Raw genomic sequence first — 12,278 nt, 5'->3', positions numbered from 1 at the left:
ATTGGGCAGAACTATTAAGGAAAGAATACTGACTGATCACAAAAAATGATGCACAGATATACTTTTATAATGTTCAACACTGTGTATATGAGGTGGAAATACAAATGGCAAGTTACCTGCTGGGATAAGCAAAAGAACAGAGGGAGTGATATGAGTAGCAAAAAATAAAAAGAATAGGGAGATTGTTGGTACAAACCATGAAATGGTGATGGCAATGGTTGACTACTACCACTCCCTATATAGCTTCTAAAATAAGCCGTAGGGAAGCAGAGATAGCTCAGTTTGTAAGGGCCGTACTGACCCTACACAAAGATTAAATAGACAGAGACGTCCTAGAGGGAGGCATGACAGTGGAAAGATGCAACAGGCTGCATCACAACTGAAGGGAAGAAAGGTGCCATGCCCAAATTAATCCCCTTAGAATTCAACAATTTTTTTTCCGGTAGAATAGCAGAATGCTAGATATTTTTGAGAAAGTCAGGAAGATAGTATGCCGGCTGCCAGATCTAGGACTGTTACTCAAAAAAGGGAAACCGTCAGAAGTATGCTTATCTAATAGGCTTATATCAGTACTAAAAGTGGAAAGGACAACTCTTGCAAGGATATTAGCAAAGGGACTATGTGGGATACTTGAAAGAATAGTTCACCTGGGCCAGTCTGGCTTCATGCACATAGAACAACATGACTCAATCTCTGCAGGCTGCATAATGTGCCTTGAACACACCAAAGAAGTCAAGAAACCAAATGCACTGTTGTCACTGGATGACACTGAGTGGCCTTTCATGTCTGCAGACCTGAGAAAAATGGGTATGGGACAACTATTTCTCTCTCGGGTAAAGATTCTATACACATCCCTGATGACAAGAGTAAGGGTTAAAAGAGCTGTGTCTTGCCCTTTTGAGCTAGAGAGGGTAACAAGTCAAGGGTGACTTCGGTCTCCGCTAGTATTTACACTGGTGATTGAGCATCTTGCATGCTGGGACCGAAACAATAAACTGATCTGAGGGTTACAATGGGAAGATGGATGGAACAATTAAATATCACTATATGCTGATGATATAATACTATATATAGCGTAACCAAACACTCATAAGGATACTGCAAGTGTTTAAAAAATGTATCGCAAATATTCTGGACTAAGATGAAATGGGAAAATTAGTCCTATATCCACGAACACAAATGAGATCCCACACCTGGTCTAAATTGTGGGACCCACTTAACCAGAGACAGCTTTACGTACTGGATATCCCAACTGCCAGGCACAAAGATAGATACATATATATCAACTTAGAGACTACCCTGAAACTGTGTGATCTGACACACAGGAAAACGCTACCATTGTCACTTTCGGTCTGGGCTGCACTATTCAAAATGATCGCCCTACCTAGACTTCTGTATGTACTGAAAAACTCCCTGTTTGTCCCAGAAAAATTCTTTAGGTGGATAGATGCTTCACTGTGCTCGCTCTTTATTATGTAACGGTGGGCCAACTAGAATTTCACTAAACAAACTTAGCAGAAGCACTCTTTAACCTTCCCATACCAAACAACTGGTGATCATTAAAGAATGGAGGAGTTCTACTCGCGAGAGCATACTCTAGACGACAGACCTAGGAAGTGGCATATACTACGACACATGAGATACAGAAATGCCAAGCACCACACAGCGATAAGACAACTTTGGAAAAAAGCTACAAAAAGTGTAGGAAGGTAGAGAGTGATCAATGGGAAGAGATATGCAGAAGACCTTGGAAGGAGGGTATCAGGGCGTTTTTCGACTGGTACCATTCAAGATACTTCATAGAGCATATTATACGCAGACTCTACTGTACCGTCTTGAGAAGGGCACAAATGGGGATTGCTTAAAGGGGCATGGAGAAAAACAGGCACACTTGTTGTGCACACAATATGGAAATGACCTAATATTAAGAGATTGTGGAGGAGTTTGGGACAGTGCCTATCTACAAGGACTGATGGGGAGAGAATGTGGCTTATGGCCAAAGTTACTGACTTTGGAAATGGGGAACCAGGTTTAAGTCTCGGTGCTGGCTCAACATCTTGTGATTCTGAGCACATCTCCTAATCACCCCATGCCTAAACAAAAATAACAGTGAATGTGTCCTTATGTAATGTAGCTGGTAGAGCGCTCCTTCAGGTCAAGTTTGAGCCATATACAACTGCAAAGAACAACAACAAAAAGACTGAGATAACAGAGTAATGAAGCGAACAATATTAGGAATCTGCTAGATGTTTCTCTAGTCAAATTCCACTTTATTCGATTAATTAAAATCATAAAAGCATACTACAGCAAATATCAAAAGTTCATCTATAAAACAATTGATAAATTTAATACAATATTAAACAGTTTATAGGTTAAGAAACAGATTAAAAGGGCGATAGATACATAAAATAAATTAAAAAGCACTCGACTAGGCGATATAGCTGTGTCCAAATTCCTATTGTTCTTCCAAACTAAGCCTTGTTCTCTTGCATCGCACAGATGCGGCTAAAAAACTAGCAGTGCAATACATAATAAGAGGAGAGAGCAGCATTTGTAAATAAAACAGTGCAGGCTTGTACTGGATAAATCCCAAGTCCTTCAGAATAGATTTTAGGTATTTTATACGTGGTTCATGATAGAAGGAACAAAAAAACAAAAAGTGGGCGTTATCCTGAATAGAGAAACCATCACATTTGCATGGGGCCGATTCCTCCAGCTTGCACCAGTCTTTCTCATCCCACAACACTGTATAAATTTGGTTAAACCGAAATTTGGATAAAAGCCATTTATGGAAAGGATTAATTACCATGGTTAAATAAGGGGCCAGCACACAAGATGGGGATATCAGCACGTGAGCCCTCACAGAGGGTTTGCACAAATCGCGAGCTTCACGCTCAGCCGTGCGAATTCTCAGAAAATTTATTTTCACCCATTCTAAGTCAGCTCTACATAAGGCTTCAGGGCAACTAAAAATTTCAGGGCGACCCAAAAGAGCTGTCATAGTTTCGATGTATGACAGCCATTGAATATCCCTTCTATGATCAAGTTGGAGGCAATCTTTGATGATCCGGTGATTTAGGCTAAGGTTTGGGTTAAGCCAAAGCTTTATCCACATCAAAAGTGGAGCTAGATTTAAAATGTCTAAGATGAAACCCATTCCCAGCTCTAAATGTACTGAGAAGGTAGCAGTTGACTGGGGTAACCCCAGCAATGAGCGAAAAAATTTATTTTCTTCTGTCTGGATATCTATAACGTTAACGTAACCCCAGACAGCTGCACCATATCTGGCAATGGCAATTGTCTTGGCTTTATAGATGGCCATAATAGCCTCCATAGGTTTCCCCCCCAATCTCTTCGCAAAACCCAAAATTGCACCGTACGAACTTCTTACCGCATTAATTTTGGATGTTATCTGCGGTATCCAAGATCCCCTCTGATCAAAGATCACACCCAGGTAGGTGAAAACCTTAACACTAGTAATCACCTCTCCGTCACAAAAAAAGGATTTTTCTTTACGCATGCCACGTCCAACAGACATGGTATGCGATTTACTTTTATTAATCACCAGATCGAGACTACTCATAAAATTACAAAAGGCATCTAATAACTTTTGTAGGGCGACTGGGGTCCTAGCTATGAGTACCGCGTCATCGGCATAGAGGAGCACCGGGATTTGTGCACCCCCCATGCACGGGAAATCTTTTGTAGCAGACGTTAGGTAACCTTCCAAAGAGTTCACATAGAGCGTGAACAACATTGGAGCCAGGATACACCCCTGGCGGACCCCTCTAGTGGATCTAAAGCTCTCGGTGCACTTTCCATCAGTAGTCATTCTAATGCGGGCCCTCAGATCTTTGTGAAGCTCCGCTAGAAAGTGCACCAGGGAGCTATCGAGGCCCATCTCCAACAACATTGCCCACAGTTTTGATCTATTAACAAGATCAAAAGCTGTGGACAGATCCATAAAACCCATGAATAAGCTGCCCCCTTTTGCTTTAGTGTATTTGGACAATATAAGGTGGAGGTTGAGGCATTGGTCCTCAGTACTCCTCCCTGACCTAAAGCCAAATTGAGCCTCGGATAAGATGTTCTTTCCCCTGGCCCACGCGGAGATCCTCGCCAAGACAACCTTGCCTAAAATTTTGACAGAGGAGTCCAGAAGCGATATGGGTCGATAACATTTTGGGTCTCCTCTCTGCCCTTTTTTAAAAATAGGGACGATTGTGGCGAGGGACCAGGACTCAGGGAAACCCACTATTGCGGCAGCGTTAAAAACTCTAGTTAAGATATTTGCCCAAAACAGTGGATTTGCCCTGTACATATCTGCAGGTACTCCATCAGGGCCGGGTGCCTTACGCCCAGCTGTCTCCTCTATGGCTCTAAGTACCTCACAGGTTTCAAAACTCACAGGTTCCATTGGACTACCAGTTACAGGGATTATAAAAGGGTCCAGCTCTCTGTGACTGTCATATATTTTTTCAAAATGAGACAGCCACTCAACTTCTGAGATGTTTAATTCCTGTACTGAGTTTTGGGCACCTGTGAGAAATGGAGAATTTATTATTGTCCAAAATTCCGCACTATTTTTTAGGGTAGCTTTGTCCCTTAGGTCCTCCCAAGCTTTACTTTTTAATTCTTTTTTACGTAGAGAAATGACCGTATTATAATCCTTCCTCAGTCGTGCCACAAGCTCCTTGTTCCTTGGGCGGGCACTAAGGGCTTTTTTGAGGCGGTTATGGGCTTTACTACAGTTTTTATCGAACCAGCCTTTTGCCTGATATTGTTTGTCCCCCTGCCCTTTGGCTAGAAGACTGCTAGACACAAACCTGCAAATACCTTCAAAAGAAGATATAACATCATTGTGCCCGGCTAGAGGAGTAGCACACACCCTTAACTCATCTGCGACTGAATCAGATAGAGTTACAAAAAAAATTTCTGGTACAACCGCCTCCCATTTGAGTCTTCTCCCCTGATCCTTTACTTTTAAAGGCAAAATAGTCTGCTGAAGGACAACCAATTTTGACAGTAAGGCACTATTTGTTAGCACCAGTCCGACAGGGTTGTGATCACTCATGGGCATATCAATAGCATTATAAGTAATCACATAATTAAGGAAGAATCTCGAAATAAAGATAAAGTCAATAATCGAGTCGCTAGCCCTGCCCGTATAAGTGGCAACCCGTATGGTAGTATCGGAAAATTCAGCTTCGAATAATTCATTTAACAGCAGTACATTTTCAAGTGCTCGACCTTCCAGTGTGTGTTCTAAATGAGGAGGTGACACACTGCCTGGCCCCTCCATATCAACCATAACACATTTAGAACACAGATGAACATTAAAATCGCCCATTAAAATGATTCGAAACAAAGTGGATTGCTTGTGTCCGTAGAGAGTTAAAAAATCTAATAACCAATTAAAATGCGAGGATTCTGGATTACTATTGGGGGCATTATAACAGTTAACCAACAACAATTTACCACCATCCTCAACGGTTAACTCCAGAATGATAAAATTTTTGGAAGCACAGTCCAACATAATCAGTTTGCCTTTTATATTCACTGAAACCAACATCATAAGGCCGCCTTTGTTCCGACCAGCTGGGGAAGGCAAGGCAGGGACAAAAAAAGATGTAAAGCCATCTATCCAGTAGTCACATTCCAAGTCCCAAGTCTCTTGCAAGGCAATAACATCATAACTCTTGACAAAGCTTTCCCAGCTGGGGTCTCCCTTCTTGGCCCGCAAACCAGCAATGTTCCAAGATAACAGCCTAACCGTTCCCCCAAAATCACTAATAACGATCTCAGGTAAATTGTTCTCGACCGCCTCAGAAGAGGGTACGTGGACCATAGATGTTGGGGCCGCAGCCGCGGCAACCTCTGTACCCTCTCCCTCTTCCCGTCAATCACAGAGGTCGAGGCCTGAGAGCACATCAAACCTGTTATGCGTTAAGATGGGGGGGCCCCATGAGCTGACATTTTCACGGCACTGCAAAGAACATTGCTGCGCCCGACTAGGCCCCACCGGGGTAAATGGATAAAGTCTTGGTCTAGACGCGGAGGGGAAATTGGCCTTGTTGTAAAAATACCCCAATGGGCGAACACGGATGCAGTTGCTCTCCTCCAGCAGAGATGCTGCCCGCAGGAGGACAGTGGCCACGTGTTGTGGATATTTAAAATTCACAACCACGCAGTCCCCTCTACAAGATTTCCTTGATGGGCCAATCCAGTTCACTCTCCTTGTCGTGATTATGTCTCCAGAAAGTTTGGAAGGAAAACCGCATTTAGCGCCTAACCAGGCCACCACTTTGTTTTTGAGGGATTCATGCGCTTCCACTTGCGGTTCTGAGTTGCCTGGATCGAGTAGTGGGACGTCTGCTAGTACGATGACGTATGGAGCGCATTCCGGGGGCAAATTAATAGTATTGGCGCGTCTACTTTGCGCAGCATTAATGTTAATGCCAGATCTCTGCAGACCCCTCGCCTGAACGGAATCCACATCTGTTGATGGGGAATGAGTCACTACGGGGACAGTAAGATTATGGCCAGCAGTGACAACAGGACGAATCATAGATAAAGAGTTGGGAGCTTTTGTGACACTACATCCCGTCACCTCGGGGTTTGCTAAACTATTATGAGAGGGTAAGGGATTCGCCTGAGAGGATTTAACCAGTTGTCGATCCAGTAAACCTCCAAGTCTTTTAATTTCCGCATTTGCAGTGTCCAGTTTGGCAGTAAGACGGTCAATACAAGTTTTAAGTTTTAGGTCTACCGCAGCCTCAATACGTTCAATTAACATATCAAACTGTTCTTGGCTCAGAGTAGTCTTAGAATCCTTCGTAGGGTCTACAATTAGGTTGGATTTGGGAGAACTGTGTCTATCTGGCCGATGAGTTTCCACCCTTCTCCTCTGGGTGGTCTTACCCCCCCTCTTACTTTGAAGCCTTCTGCATGATCTAACTGGTCTCTTGCCCCTAGTTTCTTCCACTGTTTCTGAGTCCTCCTCAGAGTCAGGGCGTAATGTATCATTGAATATGGAGACCATTGCTGCGTTATCCTGCTCCTGGACAATAGGCGCTACTGTATTACAAATTAGTTCGGTAACGTTATGATCTTGTGGACAACAGTCCGTGATTCTATCGCCATCTGAGAAGTCCTCCAATGTAGCGGTTATTGCTAGAGAGGGGGCATGATCCATATCATCTATTTTACCCAAGGAAGCTCTTCTATCCTCGTTAATCTTGGTTACCCTCTTCACTAGAAAATTGTTCATTGAGCCCGCCCCCGAGACTACCTTATTTTTCTTGGGACCTGACATCATGGAATTGGCAGCCCCCGCGACAGGATCCGGACAATAGCCACAAGTCCGTCTCTACTAAACAGCACCACAACAGTGCACAAGGGGCGCAACAGGACGTATAGCGTACAACAGCAATACCTGTGAAGCGGCAGGAGCTCTGATGTCCGATGTCAGGGGGATGGCCCCGCCCTGCCTCCTCCTGCCCCGGACGGCCTCAGACGGCCCGCCCTCTGCCCGGGCTCAGCCCGGCGACGCCCGCGCGCGTCCCGCGATGCGGAGGGAGCCGCGATGTTTTTGAGTCCTCCGATCGCGTTGGCGGCGTCACCGGCCGCAAGGGAGCCTGGGGGCTGTAGTCTCTCCCCGCTCGTGGCCGCGTGATGGTATAGCGGCGGCGGGAGAGACACACAGCGGGAGACGGCCCAAGACCAGCGACAGCAGCGGGGCAATGGCGGTCCACAGACGGTATACCCAACAGGTAGGCAGGCAAAGGATTAGGCGCTTCCCCAGATGTTTCTCTAAAACATGAGAAAATTCTATATGAAGTGGGGTTGGAGGTAACAAGACGGTATAGCAAAACTGGGGAGCTTGAACACAGGCTGACCTTGGGTCATGGTGTGAGAATATGAATTGGTGCATGAAGACAACAGAAAAGGTTATGTATGAAGATAGAGGATGCCCAAATAAATGTAGTCTAGTTTGGAGTAGCTGACAGGAAAATCGAGTATAAACAACATTGAATCAGGGTGGAGTTTACTACAGAAAGGAATAAAGCACACATAATTGGAAAGGCCAAGCACCAGATCTCCCCTCGATAGAGAAACAGGAACGGATAAGATACGTGAAGCCAAATTAAGTTTCATGAATGTGAATGCATTAAAACTGACTCTATAACCTGCAATATGCATCAATGATGAATATCCATGCCTTTGTTTCATTGTTTCGTTAGAATTGCATAGCCAACAAAAGACGTTAAAAACATTGTTAGTAAGTGCTTTATTAAAGGAGAGCTAGATTTCCTGCAGACGCCAAAGAATTTCTGTTCTTCCTATAAACGCATTCGTGGTCTTTTTATCACCAAAGAGAAATATGGCTATTCCTCTTGAAGAATGGACAAAAAGGGTGAGAAAAGACACCAGTGGAGTCACGCTCAGCTCACAAGAATTCAGAGGGTCAGAAGGAGATTTTTCTAAATCTAGCAGAATAGTTTGGTCCTCTATTATCCCTGCACTGCATTTTGCAATCACGAACTGACCCCTCAACACTCCAAAAGGACAGTCAGCACTCTCCCAAGAGAACCATCTGCAGATGACTCAACTGTTATTGATACTCAGTCAGCCTAGCTCTCAAAATCTTATTATCAGAAACCTCTACTCGGGTGTCATACAGAGGAAGAATTGGACTTGAAGAAATGGTGCTCTCCACCGGAGACCAGCTCTCGTAATACCACTTAGGAAGACTGGACAGCGGAACTGTTTAGCGCTTCTGGCATCGTTTCTACCAATCATCTGTCTTGCTGATTAAACTTAGGGACTTTTAACAATCTGAAAACATCCGGGATTCTCCAGACAAATGCCCTCCTTCTGTTCTCCAGGTATGGTGACCACTGACTGCTGCTAACCCCCACCTAGTGGGTTTTTCATTTTTGCTCTCCTGTTAGGAATTTGGACATGGAATCCTACCTAAATAGCACTACATGTTTTAGAAGTAAACATTTAATACATTTATATTGGTGGTGAAGGGTTATCTACCTGTTCACTACCTTCCATCTCGCCATGGACACTGCTCAGTGCGTTTCCTGATGTCAGTTCTTCCCAAGTAAATAGGAGTGAATCCGTTATTTCACCAAAGGGGTTAAAATCGATTAACCAAATCTTTCCCTGCAACCATAAACAAAACAAAAAAACTTTCAATGTAAGACTTCTGGTATATTATTTCTTTTGGTTAAGACAAAACATATTCACCCTCCTACTATAGTGCAATTACAACATGCCTATTGTGTTAAAGATTTTCATCACTCTAGCTCTGTCCAATTTCCTCTGCTGGCAAGGAATGAGATAAGAAGTTTGTTTAAACAAGCATTGGCAAGTTTTCGGCAACCCGAGAGATATTTGTGTTGCCAATTTCAAATGTCTTAGCCATGTTGAATAGCAGCACAGCTGCTGTTCAGCATGCATGAAAGTTATGGAAAAAAGCGCTATGACGCAGCCAGCGCTGTCTGCTTCATAGCACTTTTTTGACCCGCTGAAGGGGCGGGCCAAACAGCACAGTGGAAGGGGGGGGGGGGGGGGGGGGGGGGAGTCAAGCAACACAACACGGCAGGGGGTGAAGGGCCGTTAGGGAGAAGGTAAACAAGCAAAACAATAGGAGGGCGAGTCAAGCACACAACACAGGAGGGGGTGGAGGGCGGTTAGGGAGAGGGTAAGTCAAGCACATAGCAGGGGGGTAGTAGGGGGATCTTAGAGCCAGTGCACCAGCCGAGCCCTGGAAATATTTGCTATATAAATCATACAACTAATATCACGTAAAATATGAAAAGGCTCTTAAAAATTCAAAAACATTTCTTTGTTTACCATATGGAAAGTACAATTTACATGCCTACATATGCGCAATACTTACAGAAAGTAAAAATGTAGCAGACATGAAACAATGAAGTCACTTAATTTAGATACTCTGATAAAATAGGGTCTCAGGGAGTTCAAATGTTGTGCATATTAATACTACCATTGTTAGAAGTCATTGTAATTTACATGGAGCTCGGGAACAAAATAAGAGGCATTTCTTTCCTAAGCGTGCCACTGAATTACTATAAACACTAAGGGCAAACAGCTCACCAACACACAGGTAGAAAATAAAGCAGAGCTGCTCCATGACCACCAGCTAAGGCTTCCGGCCTGCTTTTTGCAGTCACCAGCCCAGTCCTTAGCTAAAGCAAGCCTCATCACTGAGCTGTGTCAGGCTGAGAGTTTCCCCTTCTTCCACAGCACCTGTTGCTGGCAGTTTGTATACGACATCCACACCTCGGTACCCCCAACTCACTCACCTAAAGTCAGACGAGAGGGTAGAGCAGGCCAGCATGAAGATAAGCTGTGACATTAATAAGGCACATTCCAGCACTGCACTGAGAAGTACTTAATAAAAGTGATAGTTTTGTCCAACAGGTTTTCAGAACTCACATAGTTGAAAGCAATTTCATGCGTGATAAAGAAAAAAGTGTTGGTGAAATTAAATATTTGCCCAAGAGCACACATCTTAAGCAGGGAAGCCGCGACACGTCCAGGTTTTCTAGTTTCACTTTGTACAACTCAGCCAGTAAATAGGTATCTATTTGTCTTTCATTATGTTAAGGCTTTATTTTTACTTGTTAGTTCATTTTTCTGTAGTATTTCAATAAAGCGCAAACTTGACATAAGCAATAATTACATTACACAAGCATTGCTTATAGGCATGGGGTGATTAAGCAATGCGCCCAGAATCGCAGGATGTGGAGCTAACGCTGAAAAAGGTTGGTGGACATGGGCACAAATAACAAGTTATTTACCTTATCTGGTAGAGACTATCTAGCAGCACATTACTTACTTCTGAATTCTTTCCAGGCGTCAGACTGGATCCGGAATTTTTTCATGAGCAGTACCTCTGCGTGCAGGTAGATGGCGTAGTTCAGCTCCGCGAGAATTCTTTGGCTTTGTATTCGCCCGGCATGATGTTTGCGGTGCATATTTAGGCGCGCACTGATGTCAGTTACTTTTTGTAACTTTCCACGCTTGAAACGTGGAGCCATGAAGTACACTGACCACTGGTGTGGAAAACTAGAGCCCTGGAATTGGAAAGCCCTGTCCCTAGAAATCAGTTTTCAGCGCGGGGAGGACGATGGGTGGGTCGGTAAAGAATCCGAGGCCAGATTGAGTCTCTAACAGATAAGGCGATACCGAAGGTAAGTAACTTGTTCTTCTGCTAGAGACTTGTAGCCGCAAATTCCTTACTTCAGAATAGATACCTAAGCAATACCTACTCAGGAAGTCCTGCATGACTGAATGGGCAAAGTGCTTATCCCTAAGGACCTAACTGCCCAGACAGATGTGTTTGGTAAACATGTGCAGGGAAGCCCATGTTGCTGCCTGGCAGATGTCCAGGACCAGAACTATGTGAGCTAAAACAGTGGCAGCCGCTTTAGCTCTGGTGGAATGAGCAGGTAAATCTTCAAAGGGGTTGCTTCTTAGGCAGTGCATAGCAAATTTTGATACAGATTACGACCCATAGAAAGATGGTCATCTTCTGCATCGATATGAAAGTTGATGTAGGAGGTACCCTTATTTTGGAAAGGGAATGGGTATTCACATGTAAACAAAACAAAATTCCCTTTAACTCTAGAGGGAAAAGATCAATATCTTCAACCCCAATTATCTGTCCAGTTATATCTGGATCACCCTGGAACCTTTAAGAACACGCTTTTACAAGGTCCAATCTTACCACAATACCAAATTTACATTTTGATTTGTACATAATGCCCCATAGTTAAAGACAAAACAAGTTCAAAAGGAATGCTCTATTTATCTATTTTATTAATCAGCAGAGTATTTCATCAAAATAATTTAGCACAAGTTATTAAAAACATTCATAACTTTTTATTAAAACCATACATTGTACATAATAAAATTAAGAAAAAAACTGTCTTCTGCATCGCACATCCTTTCTTCGCTTCGACATACCCCACAAAGAGTTGGCCGACCAGCCGGAACTCTTTCATGTGGTCAAGATAGAACGACAATGGGGGCGTGGCCTAGCTAATGGCCGTGTATAACGTGCCGACCAAGAGCTCCTGCCGGAGCCAGATATCCGAGCCTGATCCTGCGGTACCCCGCACCTGATTTTGCCAGAAATCGATCCTCTCGAACAGCGGGTCCCACTCCGTGGGGACCTTGGGGAGCACTGCCAAGGGCTGAAAGTGCAGCGGTCTTTCCCGTGGCGGTCCGGAGGAAACAAA

General features: G+C 43.9%; 1 protein-coding gene across 1 annotated transcript in view; it reads right to left on the bottom strand.

Moving 5' to 3' along the window:
* The window catches only part of CDC123 (cell division cycle 123), a 424,883-nt gene that overhangs the window by 15,879 nt on the left and 396,726 nt on the right, over nucleotides 1-12,278 (bottom strand). The window contains exon 11 of the mRNA XM_085652872.1: nucleotides 9,046-9,174. Within this exon, the coding sequence (XP_085508998.1) occupies nucleotides 9,046-9,174 (129 nt within the window). The remainder of the gene's footprint in view (nucleotides 1-9,045; nucleotides 9,175-12,278) is intronic.

This window comes from Triturus cristatus, chromosome 4_1 (genome assembly GCF_964204655.1).
Source record: "Triturus cristatus chromosome 4_1, aTriCri1.1, whole genome shotgun sequence".
In the NCBI taxonomy this organism is placed as follows: Eukaryota; Metazoa; Chordata; class Amphibia; order Caudata; family Salamandridae; genus Triturus; species Triturus cristatus.
This window is presented reverse-complemented; position numbering and strand designations above follow the sequence as displayed.